Source organism: Prosopis cineraria, unplaced genomic scaffold (genome assembly GCF_029017545.1).
Source record: "Prosopis cineraria cultivar Desert tree isolate PC_DT_omini unplaced genomic scaffold, ASM2901754v1 PC12, whole genome shotgun sequence".
NCBI classification, from domain to species: Eukaryota; Viridiplantae; Streptophyta; class Magnoliopsida; order Fabales; family Fabaceae; genus Prosopis; species Prosopis cineraria.
In genome coordinates, this window is record NW_026555343.1 from 7419672 (window position 1) to 7435988 (window position 16317).

The 16317-nt window shown below is 32.0% G+C and overlaps 1 protein-coding gene across 1 annotated transcript; it reads left to right on the forward strand.

Annotated features, from left to right (window-relative positions):
- The first annotated feature begins 4145 nt into the window (after positions 1–4145).
- Positions 4146–15357, forward strand: LOC129288058 (TMV resistance protein N-like). The gene is made up of 6 exons (XM_054924381.1): positions 4146–4569; positions 10016–11497; positions 11874–12978; positions 13172–13447; positions 13547–14260; positions 14797–15357. The coding sequence occupies exons 1-6, from the start codon at positions 4148–4150 to the stop codon at positions 15205–15207; spliced, it is 4410 nt and encodes a 1469-aa protein (XP_054780356.1). The 5' UTR covers positions 4146–4147; the 3' UTR covers positions 15208–15357.
- The last annotated feature ends 960 nt before the right edge of the window (positions 15358–16317 follow it).

A 16317-nucleotide genomic window follows, 5' to 3' on the forward strand; every position in this document is an offset into this window, starting at 1 on the left:
GTGATAGAACTTGGCTACTAAAACAGTGAAATATGATGAAGATTCGTTGTAAACCTCTATTACTGTGGGAAAATGTGGAGGAATACAATCACCAATCACACTCAAATCTGTCTCACACACCACAGAACAAGAACTCATTTAAGAAATAACATAAACACACTCCTTTCCTGGTATTCGAGAGACCAGGACCTCTCCTCACCAAGCGAAATTCTGCCTGCCTTCACAGCCTCTCCCTTCCCAGTCTTCTACCCACCACCACTACTTGACAAGTCAGAAAACTTTTTAGCCTGCACTGCTTCCCCATTCTGCCCTTCACTTGTTTGGGTTGCGTTGTCTTGGGTCTTCTTCGTTGGGCCTCCTTTCTCCATTTTCCTTTTGTAAACCTTTCCCCTATTTTTATTTGCTGGCCTATCAGATCCAAATCCACTTCTTACACCACGTTCCAACTTTTAAGCATGTTAAATAATCTCCTAGAATATTATTGCAGAATATCCTACTAATTGTAAATATTTATACTCATCAGAATCTGATCTTAGAGGAATTATAGGAGGATTTAGAGGAATTAATCATTAATGTAGTGTATGCTATGTCTCCCTGAAAAGCCTATAAAATGACATCGTTTGGATTTTATAATTCTGAAATCACTTGGTCATGTTAAACCAATAATATTTGGTTCGTCATGAAAATTATTGTATTTCTATTTTTTTTATCTCAAACACATATACCTCTGAAGTCGGGACTGAATGTTTTATATAAAAAAAACATGTAACTATATACTTAAAAATGGTCATGGAACGAAGTCGCAGGGTAATAAATTTTGGAATTTTCACAACAGTCAAGGGCCAATAGATTCAAAAAAACACGTCTTCTTTTTTACCCATTTGATGCACACAAAATAATTCATCACAAATGTATGGATCAATATGCAATATATTAATACATCAAGGTCGATCACACGAGAGATCAAGCAAAATAGCAATTAAGTAATAAAACTTTTACTTTTGTTCATGTTAAGAAAAATCAATTAGAATCGATTGATTAACCAAAGTTAAAATTGAAATGAATAAAATGTAATAAAATTTTCAATCCAACAACTACAAATGTCCAAGGTAACATGGAGTTATTAATCTTTTGCTAGTTTCATAGATCTTGCTTTTACCTAATTAATTAATTTTAATGCCAATTTTATTAATATAGAGTATTGATGGCTATTAGGGCTTTTCAAACCTTATATAATCCTCTCTTAAATTAATTAAACAAAATTATCTAAGAGGCAACTTCAATTTTAACTCACTCTAATTTAATTATATAATGTACTTAGGCATATTTATATCCTAATTGTAAGTTAGATAATAATCTAATCCCATATTATTCAATTTAAGGGTCCAAATGAAATTTCTCCTTGTCAAGAAAAAACCCCAACACCGATATTCATATCTAATGGTAGCCAAATATTAAATAGATAATTAAATGCAAGATTAAGCAACCAAACTCAACATTGAGTATAATTAATGGGTAAAAACAAGCTCTAATATACATCTATGTAGTAAGTATAGGATGTAGAGTCAATAATTAAAACTAAGTTTGATGGGCTAACTCGAATAAATTTTAAAAATATTAGGATCGGGATCGGCTCATTTAAGTATAATAGACTTGGTCTGAATACTTGAATTCTTTTTAATTAACAAAATGAAATTGGCCTTCATTTTAGCATTCAATTCATACTCATAATTCATCTTTCAGACTTCGAATTTGCACATCTTTAAGTTTCAATGTTCCAATAATTAGTTTGTTTTGAATCTTTTTTAAAAATGTTAAGGAAAACTAAATACAAGAGGTTACTTCATATATTATTTTCATTACTCTTTCGATGCTTGGTCTTACATTAGTAAGGATAAAAAAATAGATGCGCTGTAGTGTTTTGCTTCTTGAAAAATGCTAATTTTTTAAAGTAAAAATTGAGATTGACTAAAAAAAATAAAATAAACTTTAATGATTTAGGTATTTAGGGCTAGTCCATAAAACTTAAGATATTAAGTTTAAGCTTCTCTATATGAGTGTGTGTATGTAGGGTAAAGGTGCAAATCTAGTTACTCATTATTTTTCAGACGTATCTAGTATTTTAAACTATCAGATGGTGTAAAATAAATTATGAACTTTTAAAAACGGAGCATCAAATAGCTCTTTGCTAATTTTAGTGGATAGACGTTATATGAGGCCCACAATGACATATGGCACTCCATAAGCACTTTATGTCGGCATGTGTAAAGATGTAAATTTAGCTATGAACTATTTTTCAAAAAACACTAGGTAGCCTCTACTATAAAAACTAAACCATCCAACACCTTTTCATCAATTTTGATCAAACATTATTTATTTTTTAGATTTATGAGACATAGAATGTATCAATCACTCTAATTTTCTTACCTTCATTCTTAATTTCAGTTCGAAAAGAAAAAGTTTAAAGAATTCTTATCTAAAAATATTTACAAAAACGACGCTAACAAAATATAAGAAATAATTTGTGGATAAATCAATCTAGAATCAAGCTTTTTTCTTGCATAGTAAAATCAAACTTTTACTTTGTTATGAATTTATTTTAACTTTTCGTATTTGAATATTTAAGATTTTTGAAGTTTAATATTTCCTACTAATTATTTGGTCAAAAAAACATATACAAAAAAAGTTATGTTTATTTTTGTCATTAAATATTTCAACTGACTTTTGAATCAAATCATCCAAACAAATTGTAATTTATCTAACTGACTTTTGAAAAAAAAATATCCAAACATAAATCATGTTACATTTACTTATTTTTTTTTCTAATCTTAGTTGCAAATTTTTTTATCAAAACACACACTAATATATTCTGACCATTTAAAAAAAATCCAAAAATTGGATTGAGTTTCCTTTCTATTTACTCATAAAATAATTATAACTGATTTATGAAAACTAATAAAGTTAAGTCTTAATTAAAAGTTAAGTCATATTTATAAAGAAATTTCTATCGAAATTTCTACAAAAATTTATGACTTTTGTTATCATGTAAAGTATATATCAAATAGTTTTACTCAATATGATAAATATGTTTATGGTTGAAATTAGACATTTCTTGAGTTAAAGCTTAAGGAATATAAGTTGTACATATTTTGCATGCTGATTACACCTTAAATTTTGGGAAGTGGCAAGTTGAGAAGACAGTGGTTTTGAAATGAGAGGATCTAATAGTTAATATAATGTATTTAAGTTCTTCAAAATTAATTAAAATTTTTAGGCTGTTCATTTAAGCCATTTCTCTCTTTCTTTCTTTTTTTTTTTTGGTAAAGAAAAATATAAATGAGTTGAGTTCACAATTTTTTTAAAATTAGAATATGCATCTAGGCTATTGAAGGGCACTTGTCTAAGTTGTTGTGACTTGTGACAGCTTAATATGAAATTTCGCATTATGCAGCAATATAATTAAGCATGCATCACTTGAGGTGCTTGTGACAAAAACCTCAAAAAGGGCACATTAAGCGAGGCTTTGAATTAGTCTAGATCGAACTGAGCAAACAATAAACCTAACATATTCAAATGCTTCAGGACGCCGGATGCGAAAGAAAAAATATGCCTCTCAGCTCAAAAAAAAAAAAAAAAAAAATTATAGACTGTCCATTAATAAAGCTCTCTTACATCATCAGCTGAATTTAAGTCTTTGACCTTTTGGAGCAGGTAAAATCTTTACCAATTAAATTATTTTTTATTTTTTATTTTCTCGACGCGGTTTCTTTTATTTTAGTGTTTTTGGCCAAAGAATATTCTCATTCTTTTATGGGTACAATTGACTGGGTCAAGTCAATGTATCATTGTTAATTGCAGTGAGCAAATAAAAGGCTACATGCTTCTGCCTCTCGTAATTTCTAATATTTTAATCGTGTATTATTTGTTTTTAATCGTGTCTTTTTCTTTTTCTTTTTCTTTTTCTTTTTTTGCATGTCCGCGTTGTAGCAGGGTGCGAATGCTAATAATTAATTGAATAATTGAATTGGATTCAAAGCCAATTAAACAAAATTAAGGTCATCAAATCCCCTTGCGTTTAGATGTTCATCCATTTATGCCAAGAATATAATATCCGATCATCTGCTTCCTTGGTCTCCTGGAATTAATCATGTCCTCTTCTTTTGCTCCTTCATCTTCCAAATCTTACGACGTGGTGATAACTCTGAGAGACACCAATCATCCTGTAAAAGCCTATCTTGAAGATGCTTTAGGAGATGCTGGAATCATTCCTTTCTTTGATGATGCACAGATGGAGAATCTTTTCGGACGTAATACTATAAGCATACGAGGGTGTAGAATTGCTATGATTATCTTCACAAGAACGTTCCTTGATTCTGACAGATGTCTGGAGAGGGTGGTGCAAATAATGGACTGTCATAGAACTATGAAAATACAAGTGCTGCCAGTATTCTGTGATCTGGGTAAGCGAGAAGTACAAGAGTTCATGTATGCGGATCGTTCACTAGAACGTGATTTCGCCCTCGCTGAAGTTATTGACTTATCCGGCTTCACACTGTCATCTGAGTTCAGGTAACAAAATTGTACTAAAATCAGTTGTGTATTTACAGAATTATTTTTGTCATGTTATTCTCGTGATTAATTTTTGAACTGACTTTTAGTAGGCTAATTTTAATTTTAAAATATAAAAATTGATTATATAGTATTAGAATTAGTGGGCCAAAACAATTACTCCATAAAATTAAGAGATTAAATTGAAACTTTATATAAGATTAAAATATAAAAAATTATACTTTTATCTTAAATTTTTTAAAAGGGAGAAGAGCAGTGAGGGCCAAGGGGAGGGGGGGGGGGGATACTGAGGGCCCATAACAACATTCATCTATGTATAAGTTCAGATTCATCAATTCATTTATACATAGATGAACATTTGATTATTTTGAGCCTCATCGTTTTTTTCGTCATCCCGGCCCTCCATTCTCCCTTTCTAAAACACTGTTCCCTCTTTTTTTTTTTTTTAACTCTATTCAATTATTCAATTCTAATTGGCCAGCATTAATGATGAAAATGAAATTAACAACCTTGTGGCAAAATTAGACAAGTACTTGCCTCATGATAGTCCATACCATGCAATGGGCATACAACTTCGTGTAAGAGAAGCTGTTGAAAAAATGATGATGAAGAAAAACTTTCATTAATCTACTCAAATGGATATTACAAACAATACAACGTTCCTTCACTTACAAGATTACAAACTATCCTATCTTTGTGGGATGAAAACAAAGCCTTCAAAAGCTCTATCAGATTCCCTGGGGAATGTATTCTCTGCATTCTGCATCCTCTTCACAATAATTTCTTCACATCCTTCTTGATTACTTTCTTCTCTTGGACAACTTTCTCTCTCTTCAATCACCACTGGACCAGCTCCAAAGATTAGACTATCTGGAAGACGAAATTTACCAAAAAGCAACTTGATTAAGTAACCAAAATCATTTGAACCATGTAAAATAAGCCAATGTGGTTAACCAAAATCATTTGCAGAGCAAAGAAAAGCATCTGGCTAACGTATAAAATCTTTCCATTAAATGCCAAATCAATTGGGAGAATTCTCGCGAGAGAAGGAGCAGCAATTCCAACAAATCCATCACTAGGTCCAGGATTCCGAATAACAACACCAGTTATAGTCTTTCCAAATAACCACAGCCACATGCCAAGTAGTTTAAAGAGATGCTGGCGTCTATGTCCAAGACCCCGTCCTCATCCAAAGCACTGTAAATTGTATTTGCTTTCCAAGCTGAAAAACGTCCCAGAAGGATCTGTCTGGTACAGGGGTGGTGTGCCAGTGTATGGATCAAAACCAACAATCAAGGTTGAAAGGCCAAATGGTCTCACACCACCACTTTTGGGTGTACTTTTACTGACGACCAGCAATGAAACGAGTTATGTACTCAACTGCAACTGGGCCCTCAACTATAAGCCTGTGACTTTGACATTCAACTCGAGCCCGATCTGGTGTTTCGAAGCTAGGCGGTGGACTTTTTCTTAACGCCGAGAACGACAGTGTCGGTGCAGCGGACTCCAACAGTGTTCTTTAGTCTTTTTTTTTTTTTTTTTTTATCTGGCGAACAAAGAAATCTCCTGACTTGAAGCGATGACTGGACGAGGCTTAGGAAGCAGGGGCCGATAATGGCGGCAAGCAAGACCCCATTGACTCGCACATATTTCCAGTCAGAGAAACAAATGCAAGAAACCAGACACCAGAAAGCTCACCTTCAAGATTTCGTCTTCTGACTCATTCAGGAAAACAGTCACACACTTGCCAATGAACTCACCACTGAACAATCGAGGCATGATTTCGAGCGAAAGTAGCGAGCAGAGACACAACCGAGAGAGGCTAGCAATGACGAGAATAAGAATATTCGGGTTGTTGCAGGAATTAGACAAAACGTCAAGGTCGGAGCGGTGGCTATGGAGGACGTCACCGGCAAGGAATCTTGGACGTGGCAGAGAAGAGAGACGCGTTTTCGTTCGGCCGCCGGCGAAGTCGTGTTCTTGGTGTCAAATCGACGTTGTTTAGAGCTGTTGGCACGATAGGGCTTGAGACAACGACAAATCTTGAGCAATTTTGAGGGTCGGGTTCTTGATAGGGCACGGATGTTGGTTACCTGTTTCTGCCCACCACCTGTTGGAAGACTACAATGAGAATGGGCATCTGAATTTTGTTTTCTGGCCCAAATTTTGAGTCTTGACAAATAGAGTTTATGGATGAAAAAGAAATCAGCTGCTCTTCAAGCCCAAATCAGCCAGCTCATGATACAATGTTGAGAAAATGATCTTGGAGAAAACCTTTCATTAATCAATTCAAATGATGATCACAAACAATACTACATTCCTTCACTTGAAGGGTTACAATCAATTAACCCTCTTGGGTGATGAACAAAACCTCATTTTGGGAATTAACTTAAAGTGAGTACTTTTGTTAACCTCCCTCTTGAAAGTAAAATAAAACTTACTTGCTCAACACAATGATATGATCATTTATATAAATTTAGGGATACCAACTAAGCAGGTAATTAAACACTAATTGCTCCTAATGTTCCAACAGAAGTGACTTGCCTATTGAAGAAGGAACACCTTCCAATGAAAGATGCAACCATAATGGAAATATAGAGAGTTAGTGATATTGGTAAAACTACTATCCTTAAAACCATTTATAATAAAAATGGTGGAGGTTTGCAAAGTAAAATTTTCATTGAAAATATCAAGGATGCATGGGAGAAAGATTATGAATGAGTGCTTCTACAGAAGCTGAATTGATGTTGAATGAGAAATGATGTTGAAGTGACACTTCATTAAATGGATCAAACACTTTGTAAAAGAGCTCTATTAGTACTTAATGATGTAGATCAAGTAGAGCAACTTAAAGAACTATATGGACATAGAAACAATCTTGGCAAAGGGAGTTTAATTTTCATCACAACAAGAAATAGAGACTTACTTGATCTCTTTCTTGATGAATCGTGTGAAATGAGAAGGTTGGATAGTAATGAGACCCTTGATCTTCAACAAGCATTGGAAGCTGCATCTTATTGAATGTCTTTTTTCCCATGACTTCACAAACTGAATATATGTTTTCCCTTCTAAGTACAAAATCTTGGCATTATCTAAAATATTTGAGATGAGAGAGCCATAAGGTAGAAATTGAGTTGCTCTCTAATAGCTTCACAAGGTCCCTCATCCTGTTCATGATGATGAAGGGAACATTGATCTTGAATCCTTTCAAGATTGCTGTGATATAAATCAACTCCTTTTGAGTCATATAATTCAGTTGTCTTTGCTACTTTCACATGATGGTTCTTGTCAGAATATGGTGAATGACTCTATGCATAAAAGGCATAGAGGTTGGTTTTGTGAATGGGCTATCCTTAAGATTTCAATTGTGAATAAGAGTCCAGCATATGTGAGGCTTCTCCTTGAGCCATCACTTGGTAGGTCCAATAATCACTACTAAAAAAAGGAATTTAGCAAGGGACAAATTCCTTGCTAAATGTTATTTTTCTTAGCTAAATTGCATTTTAGTGAGGGATTTTGTCCCTCGTTAAATTCATAGCTAAAAAAAAGCTTGCTAAATTTAGCGAGAAATTCTGTTTTTCTCACTAATTAGAAAAAAAATCAATCCCTTGCTAAAATTAACTAGGGATTGACTCTCTTGCTGATCTCTCGCTAATACTATTCAAAATTCAATCATTTTAGTGAGGAATTAGTCCCTCGCTAAATATACCTATATTTAAAAATAATGATGCCACAACACCCACCACGTGTACATCAACTCGTGACATGTAACCAACAACCTCGTGCCTTGTCAACTACTATGTCACCTACTATCTCATGCCTTATTACCCACCATATGTGCGACAACTTATGACATGTCATCGTCCACCTTGCGTCATGTCACTTGCTCCTTATCATGTCATATATTCATTATGTTTATGCCAAAGCTAAGACTTGAACCCTTGACCTCATACCTTCTAAGCCTTGCGCTCTCCTTGTTTGCTAGTTGAACTAAAAGGCACATGCAGTCATTATATGAAAAATTAAATATATATTATTTAACTATATAAATATATCAAATAATATATTATAAAAATATACACATATATACATATTAAATTTTATTTTCAACTATTAATATGTTAAAATATTTATATTTTATTTAAATTATTATTTATAGTATATTTTTAATAAAATATTATTTTATTAATGAAAATCAACTTAAAATGAAGAAAATATTAAATAATTTTATTATGGATATTTTAGATAATTTTTAAATTTAATTTTTATTTTTAAATTAAAATAATTAAATATATAATTAAAAGTCATTGTAAAAAATTATTTTTTGTAGTAATTAGCTAGAGACATAATCCCTCACTAATTATCTTATTTTAGAGAGGGATTGGCAGTTCCTCTTTATTTTTCTCACTAATTGTCTTATTTTAGAGAGGGATTGATAGTCCCTCATTATTTTTCTCGCTAATTATCTTATTTTAGAGAGAGATTGACAGTTCCTCACTATTTTTCTTGCTAATTTTAAGTCAATATATGAAATCAATATCCCTTGCTAATTCCCTCACTAATTTGGTATTTTAGAGAGGAATGAACGATCCCTCACTAATTTGTATTTTTCTAATAGTGAATTAGCCTGATTAGATAGTCTTTAAACACCTCTATTTCTTAACCTCTCACATTTACAGTGAGCTTTCCCATGGCTTTCATCTACTATCATAGAACCATAAAGGGATTTGAATACTTCTAAGCGAATAGATAGATTAATGGCTCTTACCTTTGCGGATTGACAATCTTTGATGGTTTAATTCAACTCCAATGAGGCCATGATCATCCGTTGAATGAATGCATAGATCAATTATATATATATTTCAATTAAAAGCATGGGATAATTAAATTTTAGCAAAAGTATAAATTTACTCCTTTAATTCTATACAAAGTTTTATTTTTAAAACTTAATTCTTAAATTATTTTTTAATTCTATAATTTATTGAAACTGTTAATCTCATTAATAGAAAACGCTAACTCTATAATTTTAAATATTGACAAAGCTGGCTTAAATGCTGATATACTCATTTTTATATTTTAAAATTAAAATAAGCCTACTAGAAATTCATTCCAAAATAAAAAATAAAAAATCTAAAGATTGGTGTTTTACCCAAAGAAAATTAAATTTTTACAAAAAAGAAATAGTTTTTGTGTTGAAATCTTCTAATTGCATTTATTTATTTTTTGCATTCTAGTGGTCTTTTTATCTTTTTAATTTTATTTTTGGACTGAAATTTTAGTGGGCTTATTTAAAGTTTAAAATGTAAAATAATTATGTCAGCACTTAAACAAGTTTTATTAACATTTGAATTTAAAATTGCACTGTCAACATTTTCTATTAATGAGTTTAACAGTGTTACCTTTCATTTTTTTTCCTATTTTACTTAATTCAATTATAATTGGCCAGCATTAATGACGAGGGGGAAATCAACAACCTTGTGGCAAAATTAAACCAATACTTGCTTGGCGACCTTCCCAACCATGCAATGCAGTTACAGCTTCGGGTAAGAGAAGTGATTCACCTATCGAAGACGAAACACTTTCCAATGAAAGGTGCAACCGTAATCGGAATATGGGGAGCTAGTGGTATTGGTAAAACTACTGTTGCTAAAGCCATTTATGATAAAATTGGTAAAGATTTTGAAAGTAAAATTTTCATTGAAAGTATCAAGGATGTATGGGAGAAAGATGATGAGCGAGTTATTCCACAAAAACAACTTCTCTTGGCTATTTATAAAATTGAACTGAGCGAGATAAATGACATTGAATTGACACTTCAACAACTGGATCAAACACTCTGTAGAAGAACTCTATTAGTACTTGATGATGTAGATCGAGTAGAACAACTCAGAGAACTATGTGGACAAAGAAACAATGTTGGCAAAGGGAGTTTAATTTTCATCACAACAAGAAATAGGGATTTACTTGATCCCTTTGTTGATGAGTCATATGAAATGAGAAGGTTGGACAATAATGATTCCCTTTCGCTTTTCAGTGTGCATGCATTCAGGAAACTTAGTCCAACGGATGATTTTGAGAATCTTTCAACAAAAGTAATGATTCAATGTGAAGGGTTACCATTGGCTCTTGAAGTTATTGGCTCTCTTTTGCATAACAGAGTAAAATCGGAGTGGAAAAGAATATTGAATAAATTGAAAGCAATTGTAGCTGGTCAAGTACAACAGAAATTGAAGATAAGCCTTGACTTTTTAACTGATCTAGAGAAAGATTTGTTCTTTAATATAGTTTGCTTCTATGTGGGTCAAAGGAAAGACGATGTCACAAAATTGCTAAAGGGCCAAAGATTCCCAGTAGAAAAGGTAATGCCCTTAATCATTAAGCGAAGAATTGTAAAGGTTGTGAATGGCAAGCTTCTTGTTCATGATTTGCTGCAGGAGGTAGGAAGGGAAATTAGCCCCTATAAGCCAATGCCCAAATATTTCCATGATGTATTTTTAAGTTTTAGAGGTGAAGACACACGTAAATCATTTACTACTCATCTTTATAATGCTCTAAAACAAGCAGGCATTAAGGTCTTCATAGATGATCAAGGGCTTGGAAGGGGAGAAAATATTTCATCCTCACTAATGCAAGCAATTAAAAGTTCTAGAATTTCAATTGTTGTATTCTCAAAAAATTATATTGGTTCTCATTGGTGCTTGCAAGAATTAGAGAAAATCATGGAGTGTCACAAAGCAACTTTTCAAGAGGTTTTACCCATTTTCTATGATGTGAGACCATCTGAATTTCGCAAACAACAAAATACTTTTAGAAAATTCCTTATGTATTGGAGATCTTCAAATGGCAAAAGTAAGAAGTTGACAACCAATTTGCAAAGAGCCCTTACTGAAGCTGCTAACTTATCTGGATGGGATATGCAAAATTACAGGTATTTTTTAATTTATTATATATTTTTCTTGTTATTATTCAAAAACTCAAATTCTATAACCTCTTTGTTTCTTTTGTTAATGTTTGTGTTGAGTTCCTTTTGGTGATAGAGGCTTCAATGGAATAATATTACATGAAAAGAGACATAACTGGCTATAACATGAGCTTATTCTCATGAACAACCTTGATTGAGCTATCAACACATAATTAACTACCCTAGAATCATGGATCTAGCAGCAGAAAAGTTGGTCATGCTATTCATATTTTTATTTTGGTTCACTAAACATGCTTACCACTTCTTGCTTACAGTTTGTACCACACATTTTAAGGATTCTTGGTATCATTTATATATTATATATCTAATATCTTGTTTCCAGAATTGAATCTGAATTGATTGATCATGTTACTGAAACCATCACAATGAAGCTAAATGACAACAAAAGCTTGTTCATTGCTCACCATCCAGTGGGGGTGAAGTCTCGTGTGCAAGAAATTATGCAATTGCTAAATGATAAACCAAATGAGGTTATCATAGTTGGGATTTGGGGGATGGGAGGGATGGGCAAGACCACGATTGCCAAAGCCATTTATAATGAAATTGGTCAAAGATTTGATGGAAAGAATTTCCTTGCAAATGTTAGAGAAGTTTGGAAGCAAGATAATGGTCCAGTTTATTTGCAAGAACAGCTTCTTACAGGAATCTTAAGAGCAAGAAGGGTAACACTACCAAGTATAGAAAGGGGGGAAACCCTAGTTAAGGAAATGCTTTGTAATAAAAAGGCATTTATTGTACTTGATGATGTAAATAATGAAGACCAACTAAAAGCTTTATGTGGAAGTCGTGATTGGTTTGGTCAAGGCAGTAGAATAATCATCACTACTAGAGATGAACGTCTATTCAAGATACTTGGAGTGGATAAAGTATACACTATGAAAGAAATGGATGATGATGAATCTCTTGAGCTTTTTAGTTGGCATGTTTTTAAGCAAGCAGTCCCTAAAAGAGATTTCTTTGAACTTTCAAGAAGGATAGTTTCATATTCCGGAGGGTTACCACTAGCTCTTGAAGTCCTTGGCTGTTACTTGTTTGACAGAGAAATAATGCTTTGGGAAAGTGTTTTAGAGAAACTAAAACAAATTCCAAACGATCAAATACATAAAAAGCTAAAAATAAGCTATGATGGTTTGAGTGATCATACTGAGAAAGATTTGTTCCTTGATATATGTTGTTTTTTTATTGGCAAGGATATAAGCTATGCCACTCAAATATTAAATGGTTGCGGACTTCATGCAGACATTGGAATTAACCGTTTAATAGAGAGAAGCCTTGTAAAAATTGGCAACAAAAATAAGCTTGATATGCATGACTTATTGCGTGACATGGGAAGAGAAATCATACGTGAACAATCACCAGAGGAGCTAGAGAAGCGTGCAAGATTATGGTTTCATGATGATGTACTAGATGTGTTGAAAAATAGCACAGTAAGAATTTTCTGCATGACCTTCAATTGCACTATTTTAGTTATTTCTTCATTACTCATCATTTTGTGTTTCCTATCTTTTCTCATGTCTATTATGGTTTTTAAACCATTAGCATCCATTATTTATTTGCATTTTATGATTTCCTATTAGTGAAATATCATTTATTTTACTTTATTTTATTTCTAATTAATAGGGGACAATAGCTATCAAGGGATTGGCTTTAAACTTGTCAAGGAACAATTCACTATCATTGAGTACCAAAGCATTTAAGAAGATGAAGAGACTTCGTCTGCTCCAACTTGATCGTGTAAAACTTGATGGAGATTATGGTTATCTATCAAAAGAATTGAGATGGCTTTGTTGGCAGGGATTCCCCTTAGAAAACATGCCAATGAACTTAAGTCTAGAAAAGGTAGTTGCCATAGACTTAAAGTGGAGTAATCTCATAAAAGTATGGGAGAAAAGCCAGGTATTTATATGAAGAAATTTTTAAATAATTCATTAATGATAGTGATTTTCTTAATATATTTATTCCCATCTGATATTTTAAAATATTTTCATTGCACAGTTGTTGGAGAGGTTAAAAATTCTGAATTTGAGTCATTCACATTACTTGATAGAAACACCTAACTTTTCAATGTTGCCTAACCTCAAGAAGTTAATACTCAAAGATTGTCTGAGTTTGTCTATGATTCACCCCTCCCTTGGAGATCTCAAATATATTATTTTGTTAAATTTGAAGGACTGCAAAAGCTTAAGAGATCTCCCAAGAAATATATATAAGTTGAGATCTTTAAACACCCTCAATCTTTTTGGTTGTTCAAAGATTGAAAAGTTAGAAGAAGACATCGAGCAAATGGAATCCTTGACAACTTTGATGGCCAATCAAACTGCTATAACACAAGTACCCTTTTCATTGGTGAGAATGAAAAGCATTAAATATGTGTCTCTATGCGGCTATGAAGGATTATCACGTGATGTATTTCCCTCTATTGTTTTGTCTTGGGTGTCCCCAACAAATCATTCAAAGTCCTTGTTCCAATCCTTTGGGATCATGCCATCTTTGATTAAGGGTCTATCACATCCTTCACGTGCCAAAAGTCATGAAATATTAGAAGCAATACCGAGCACGTCTCAAGCTTCATGTAGAAATTCTTCAACATTAATTGGTTTTCAAGATCAAATTCACATGGAAAGGTCAGAAACTTTCATGAGTTCCCTCACAATTCATGTTGGTGGGTTCAATAAAGTTATCGATGCACTTTTAAAAAATATCTCACAGGTTATTTTCTTTATCTCTCTCAGCCACTAATGCATGGTTCAACAATCTCAATTCTCAGTATTCATAAAAGATCTACTTTTCTCATATATATATATATATATATATCTACAAACCCTTTAATTAAGTAACTCAAACATTTTGAAACTTGAATGCGAAATGATTTACTTTAAATTTATAGCTTGTCAATGTTATATGTGCGTAATAATATTGCACATTAATTATACTTTTAACAACATTGAATGCGTTTAAATGTGCAATAATGCACTATTGTATATTTGACGTTATCTAGAAACCCTTACTTTGATACACTTGGAAATAAATATACCATAGTTAGGACTTTAAATTCCCAGTACTTATCACTAATTTGATAATAAGCTTTAGACACATAATCAAGCTGACTTCAGTTAGTGTTTTTAAATATACTTGTTTAAGCATGAGTTCTGATATAATTTGTAGTTGAATAGTGCCCATTTATATGCATATCTTTTTCTCTACACTGTTTATTATTGGTTTTCTTTGTTATTTTCATGGTTCAGGGATGCAGTGAAAGAGGGTTTGGTGACAGTTCTCTTCCCAAAGACAATCATCCTGAGTGGCTAAGTTTCAAAGGTGAAGGATCTTCAATATTGTTTGAAGTGCCTCAAATATTTGGCAGGAGCTTGAAAGGAATGATTATTTGCATTACCTATTTGTCTTCTCAAGACAACATGACATTATATCCTGTTGGTGTCTTGGTATCAAATCGTACAAAGACTACCATTAAATTGTACGAGAAAGATGCAACAACTACTTCAGAGGATGAAGAGTGGAAAAACATTATTTCTAATTGGGAGCCTGGTAACAGAGTAGAGGTTATAGTCACTTTTGCATGTGAATTAACAGTGAAAAAGACAGCTATCTATTTGGTATATGATGAAGATTTTAGCAAGAGAATTATGTACCACTAAACGTCTCCAAGAGCATAATTGTATGAATAATGTTGTATATGCAGTCTTTGATGTAAAAGCAAGCCATATTGCTGTGCATGTTCAGACCTAAACTACAATAGGTTTTAGTTGTCAACTAGGTTGTATTGGCCATGGTATCTTTTATGTATAAAACGGTATGAAATTTTAACTAATTCTATCCAAAAAAATTGAGTCTTTATCTAGAAGTAGCATATATATAGACTCATCGAAGGCAATGAATGGGGGAGAGAAAGATGCATATAAAGATAATGAATATTTATACGTATGATGTTTTGGAACTTCATTCGGTGATGAGCATCGTGCTCATTACTCCTATGGGATGATCTAAATTCTTCATTTTCTCTCAAATGATATTTGCTATTGATTTAAAATTATTAAATAATTTATATTATATTTATCAAAATAAAAATTATGAACAACTATAATATTAAATATGTATGATCTTTTGGAATTGCATTCGGTGCTTATCAATATTGATGAACACCGTGCTCATCATCCCTATGGGGTGATTTGGGCCCTTCATTTTCTCTCAAATGATCTATTGTTGATTTAAAATTATTAAATATTTTATATTATATTTGTCAAAATAAAAATTATAAAAAATTATAATATTTAATATAAACTATCCAGAATATATCTAGATGGTCAATTAGTTAAAATTTTAAAATTTTTAATATTAAATTAAACTTTTTAGATTATATATGTACTGTTCGGAGTTTATTTGGATAGTTAATTTATAAAAATTATTAAAAAATAAAATTAAATTGGGTCATCTAGATTAAATCTATACTGGCCAGATTGGTAATAGATATATTTATTAAAAATTTCTATTTTTTACATATTTTTATTTTAATAAATACAAAATAAAAATAAAAAATTTAAATTTGGACTATCCATATCTTATGAGAGGTGATGAGTGCTATGATATTTATCCTCTAATAAGAATAAAAAATAATTCATATTTAATGTTAATTTTTTTATAATTTTTATATATTTTTATTTTAATAAATATAATATAAAAATATTTAAAAATTAATTTTGAATCAATGACAAAGATCATTTTAAAGAGAAATGAAAGGCTCAAATTAT